The 6,000-nt window shown below is 41.2% G+C and overlaps 1 protein-coding gene across 2 annotated transcripts in view; it reads left to right on the top strand.

The window, feature by feature from the left end:
• The first annotated feature begins 2,198 nt into the window (after positions 1-2,198).
• Positions 2,199-6,000, top strand: part of PDE11A (phosphodiesterase 11A) — a 398,617-nt gene continuing 394,815 nt past the window's right edge. The window contains exon 1 of one of the 2 annotated variants that reach the window (XM_069985174.1): positions 2,199-3,242. In XM_069985174.1, the coding sequence (XP_069841275.1) occupies positions 2,463-3,242 (780 nt within the window). In that variant the 5' untranslated portion in view covers positions 2,199-2,462. The remainder of the gene's footprint in view (positions 3,243-6,000) is intronic. The other variant, XM_069985175.1, reaches the window with a different exon arrangement.

The following is a 6,000-nucleotide window of genomic DNA, read 5'->3' as shown; positions in this document are numbered from 1 at the left end:
GGTCCAAACAGATGATCAGCCGATAATTGGGCTTTGGCTGATCGCTGTCACTTTTATCGGCTGCAGGAGCATTTCTAGCAACGCTCCTAGCTGATATCGGCCCATGTAAAAATCCCTTCAAAAGGGGTTTTCTTTCAAATCAGCTGGTTTCAGAAAGTTATATAGATTTGTAATTTACTTCTATTTAAAAATCTACAGTTTTCCCATACTTATCAGCTGCTGTATGACCTACAGGAAGTGGTATATTCTTTTCAGTCTGACACAGTGCTCTCTACTGACATCTCTGTCCGAGACAGGAACTGACCAGAGCAGGAGAGGTTTTCTATGGGAATTTGCTCCTGCTCTGGACAGAGATGGCAGCAGAAAGCACTGTGCCAAACTGAAAAAAAACAACAACATTTCCTGCAGGACATATAGCAGCTGATAAGTACTAGAAGACTTGACATTTTTAAAAAGTAAATTACAAATCTATATAACTTTCTGAAACCAGCTGATTTGAAAGAAAAACATTTTAATCGGAGTACTAGGAAACTACAACCTCCATTCTTGTCTGACAGCTCCAGACTGTCAAGGTATGATGGGACTTGTAGTTCTGCAACAGCTGAAGAACCACAAATTGGAGATGGCTGCTCTAGTCTATCTGACACACTTTCTACACATGTAACAGTCTTGTCCACCTACCATGGCTTCCTCCAGAACCCTACAGCATGTTTACACAATGGAGGATATTTATCAAGACCGGTGGTTATAAATAAAGCTCCGCCCCCATGAAGTCCACGGAATTTACTACCATGAAAAGTTAGGAGGCCACGTCTCCTCCCTGCCTTGCGCATCCACCCCAATGTATTGTGAAACTCAGAAATAGCAAAGTGGGACTCAAATTGTTAAGCTTTTTTAAATGCATTTTTTAAAATACATGTTTTTGTTTTATGGAGAATTTTTTGTGCTTTTTAGCGGCATTTATGCGCAAAACACATAAAGAGATGCACAGAAAACTTTTTGGTGGACATAAAATGCACTGAAATGATTGGTACTGGAGTAATTGTGAATGTTGGTCATTACCGCAAAAACCCTGATCCCATTGACTTCAGCAGGAGTGGGGGAAATGTGCTTTAAGGAAGTGACAGCTCCCTTCTTTTTTTAGCATAGTTCAATGCTGAAGCTCCCACTGAAGTCAATAGAAGATTCAGGGCTGCTCTAAAAAATAAAAATAAATAAAAAGCGACCAGTTGGGTATTATCCTTGGACTTGAAAATAATTTGTCATTGAAATTTATCATTGGATTTATGAGGATTTTTGTGTACATGTGTCTCAGGTTTGTGCAAAAAATTGTGACTTTTTATCTTCCACACCCCTTATTATTTGACAACTCCTCAGATGAAGTCAATTTTACTTTCACTTTTTAAGTGGAAACTGATTCATCACATTTTTGCTCCCAAAATGATCCTGGAAACTCACACCAGCCCACAGTACACTTAAATACTTGGTTTCATAAGTAACATGCGCCAATTCCAAAAAAAAATTAGTGCAGGTACACCTGAGGTATCACTAAAACAAGTGTTAGAAAATCACTTTAAATACACAATGATAAATCCCATCCTTTGTGCCTTAAAATACACGTGTGACTATAGCCTTACCTGACCCTCCACCTGTCAGGGCTTTCTTCAGCTGACAGCTGCGGTGACAGCTCGGGGTTGTTATGGTTTTCAGTCTTCTATGTTTACCTTATCTCACAGTAAATAACATTCCATAGATAATAACGGCTACACAAAGTAACGGACCTTGGTTTTAACGGTCCACAAATATTTTTTGTAAAACTGTAACCGTTATTTGGAACGTTTTTTGCACTGTAAGTAAATATTTACAACTAGAAACTGTAAACACATCCTATACATAACTGAAGGTAAGAGAACGAAAAGATTCCCAGCAGTGCCTAATAGTTCCTAGGAGCGGCCACTAGGGGGAGCTCTTATGTTCCAGCTGCTGGTATGGTTCATGTTCTGCTTTTCACTCGCAAGCAAAGGGAGCCAGCAGCACAAGGGTTAACGTTAACTCTTTCCTGCACACACGCTCCACCCGGAGCTATTTGCATCACTGGGAGGATCTATGGCTGCTGAGTGACACCTACAGGGGCAATCTGCTGCTTCAGTACATCTTTTGCAAAGCAGAGGGAGAACACGTCTTGGATGCCTAGGATTATAGACTGCAATTGCACAAAGCTTTATTATAGCACATGCACTCTGCAAGATGATGCAGGGGAAGGACACATGGAACTATTAGTTATATAACATTGCAATCAGAGTGAGGGAATCCCCAAGAAGACTGTACAAAGGGATTGACTGGAAAGAAGTAGCAGGTGCATTAGGAGCTCAGCCAATTCCACACAACATGCTTTTGCAAACTTGAAGACCACCTTATTGAGGTTCAATTTGGCCAAAGCCAAAGGAGGTGACACTGCAGAGATGTCAGAGCCCCCAGAGTTGGACTTCTCTAAAGTGGAAAGTTTCCTGGACAGCCATCCAGATCTTTTTGAGGATTATCTCATCAGGAAAGGTAAGCACCACATGGTGGAGAAGTGGCTGAAGAGGAACCAGTTGTCCAAAATACCTTCTAACTCCAGTAGTGATGAAAAGAGTAAGGATTGTTGGGGGAACCGAGGAGATGGGTTGCAGAGGAGAGCCTCTCAGAAGGAGCTGAGGAAAAGTTTTGCACGTTCTAAGGCCATTAATGTCAACAGGACCTATGATGAGCATGTCAACTCCAGAGCCCAGGAACCCTTGACCAGCATGAGGAGAAGAGCCCTGCTCAGAAAGGCCAGCTCCTTGCCCCCAACCACTGCTCACATCCTCAGTGCACTGCTGGAATCCAGGGTCAACATCCCCCAATATCCATCCACTGCCATTGACTATAAGTACTACCTGAAGGAGCACAACGAGAGGGAGTTCTTCCTGGAATTGGTGAAGGACATCTCAAATGAGTTAAATCTCACCAGTCTTTGCTACAAGATCTTGATCTTTGTGTGCGTCATGGTGGATGCTGACAGATGTTCCCTCTTCTTGGTTGAAGGTACAGCCAACAAAAAGAGTTTGGTGTCAAAATTCTTTGATGTGCACGCAGGTACCACTCTATTACCTTCCTGCAGCATGGAGAACTCCAATGAGGTACAGGTGCCCTGGGGAAAAGGGATCATAGGTTATGTGGCAGAGCATGGAGAAACAGTCAATATCCCAGATGCTTACCAGGTAGGTCAATATTCCTCACCTGATGCCTCAATGTAAGATGTCACTGGTGGGGTGTGGGGTTGAGTGGACATCATTTGCTGGAGTGGCTGCCTAGGCACAATGTAGTCATCTCTCTAAATGAGGTGTTCGATCCCTGTTGTATTACTTGACTGTCCTCATCCAGGACATACAGTGACATCTGATGACTACTGATTCCAGCTGAAGCCCCTGGGACATATAGTTGTCAATCACTCATTAGCATTTTATGGAAAATGTATGGTATACAGCCCAGCTCCTAAAAATGTTCCTTCTTTGGCTGACAACTTTGGATCCTGCCTATTCTACGCCTAGGAGAGTTGACCCTATACTTGCCAAGTTGTTGATCTCTGTGTTTTATATTATTATTATTATTATTATTATTATTATTATTATTATTATTATTATTTTTGCATTGACCAATATCATGCATATTAGGTTCAAAGTATCGTAATTTGCAACTGCAGTTGGTTCCTTGGTCCAACACATAAAAGAGTATTTACCAGTAAGAAGTGGTAAATATAAAACTGCTTATCTGCTTCTGGGAAAGCTGGGTGAGGCTGGGTTCACATATAAATCATGCACAGATGTAGTAACTGACCCCAACTTATGCTGCAACTAATGCAAAAATTCATCACATGGTATTAGGCTGTTTCATAGTTTGTAGTACAGAAGTTTCAGAGCCAGATAAGAAAACATGTCATGTTCTTATATCTGGAGCCTGGACCAGTTTTGTGTTACAGCTGACACTCCGGATGCCATGATGAATGATTCCAAAGACAACAATGAGATCGGTTCTGGAGTCAGTGTTTGCTGCCACACTGGAGGAAAACTTTAGGAGACCGCTGTATATATAGTAAAAAAATAAATATAAAAAAAAAAAAATTTATTTCTCGGCACTCACCGAGGTGCCGAGTGCCCAGGTGAGTGCCGAGAAATTCATTTTTATTGTTTGAACAGGACTTGTTCCTATCTATGTGCACCACCGTGGATTCCAGAGTGCCGAACTGAACTTTGTGTGCTTGATCACTGTATATATAGGACTGAGCCCCGGCAACTAATATGGTGGCCATTGCTGCACCTAAAGTTCTGGTGGGTAGACTTGTATAGACATGCAGAGAAACACCTCCGTTCCCAGTTTTGCACAGGTGTAATATGGCCGCATTTTTGTCCCAACCTAACTTCTGGTTTGAGAGTTCCCATCAAAAACAGTCACTGGTGGAGGATCGGTGGTGGGAACACTGATGCAAAAATGTAGCTATATTAGCTGTGTGACACCATGCAGGTAGATCTGCTATTCAAGAGCCATTGAATGTGGTTGAGCCCCTGTAGCAGTTGTGTTGCCTGCCACCCTAGCATCACCCAGTTTTCCCATAAACAGATATAACTAACCTATTAGTCGCCGAATAGAAATTTTTGATACCTTTCAAAGAAGATCATATCAAGGATTGATAATCATTACTGATTTTTTTTTTTTTTTTTTTTTTTAATGTTAAGGGAAATTGCCCTTTAAATCAGAAAGCGCTTGTATCATTTTGTTGATGCTGCTGTTGGCTGAGCATGCTGAGCTGATAAAAAGTCTCATTACCAATCCATTGACCTGGTGTTCTTCGGTGCTGCTTCACGACTTATATAGTGTCGAGGTGTCATGTGCTTCGTGACTTGCAGTGTAGCCAGAAAGTATTTGCACTTTCTGCACTTTGTATCTGCAGACCATTTATTGAAGCATGCAATGCTGGTTAAGCTTCTGCTGCAAATGTTCTGTCAAGTAAGACAAAGTGCACATCGCTGTTGCAAATATTGCTCGCGTCTTTGATGAGCTTGATTTTTTTTTTTTTTGTGAGAATTTAAGTCTCATGCATATAGCAATGCTCTCTGCATATATACTGCATGCTGGGGACATGGGGTCCATAGACCTTTGCATTAGGAATGTACTCAGTGTACTGCCACATGATGTTCTGTACTTCTGTAATATGGCATTCAATGAGACATGCCACAACATCTTCTTTTTTTTTTTTAGAACCCTGGGCAACTATGTGATTCCTAACATATTTGTAAACCTACTTAATGTACTAATAATGACTCTTAGAAAAATAAAATCTCTATAGTCTTGACTACAAAGGATTTCCCTTGCCTGCAATCTGCTGTCCACTGCCTGTTGTCATAAAAAATCTGTCTCTAGTAACAGGTACAGCAAAAGAAAACACTGGCAGTGGGTGCAGAATTTAACATATTCTTTGTGTGGGAAAAAAGGAGGACAGAGCGGTAACCAATTAAGGCCATTATTCTATACGGTGTGTGCACTGCTTTCTAATTTCTCATCAACTTTTGGAGTGCATTATGATTTCGAAAATACAGCCGTATTTTAACCTGTTTATTAAGCATAAAGACCAAATACTGGTCGAAACATCGCTGTTTGTACCTGGGTATGCAAAAAAACCCTCATCCCATCAGATTTTGCTTAAACCTGGATGCTGTTGGATGTCCTTCCGTGTGTGTCAGTTTCCTGGTAGTTTGGGATTACCAGCTCTTCAGCATGCATCCATACCTCTACGATTTTTCTACGTGGACCAAGTATCACGCTGCTGTTTGATCTTCGCTTCTATTTTATGCCTGATGATATGTCAAAAGTTATTTTTTATGACAGTAAGTCTTTAAAAGGGTTTTCTGGGCAAAAAAAAATGTATGGCCTATCTATAGAGGATAGGTCATCAATCACTGATCTGCTGGGTACCAACATGCG

This window comes from Dendropsophus ebraccatus, chromosome 9, assembly GCF_027789765.1.
Source record: "Dendropsophus ebraccatus isolate aDenEbr1 chromosome 9, aDenEbr1.pat, whole genome shotgun sequence".
In the NCBI taxonomy this organism is placed as follows: Eukaryota; Metazoa; Chordata; class Amphibia; order Anura; family Hylidae; genus Dendropsophus; species Dendropsophus ebraccatus.
This window is presented reverse-complemented; position numbering and strand designations above follow the sequence as displayed.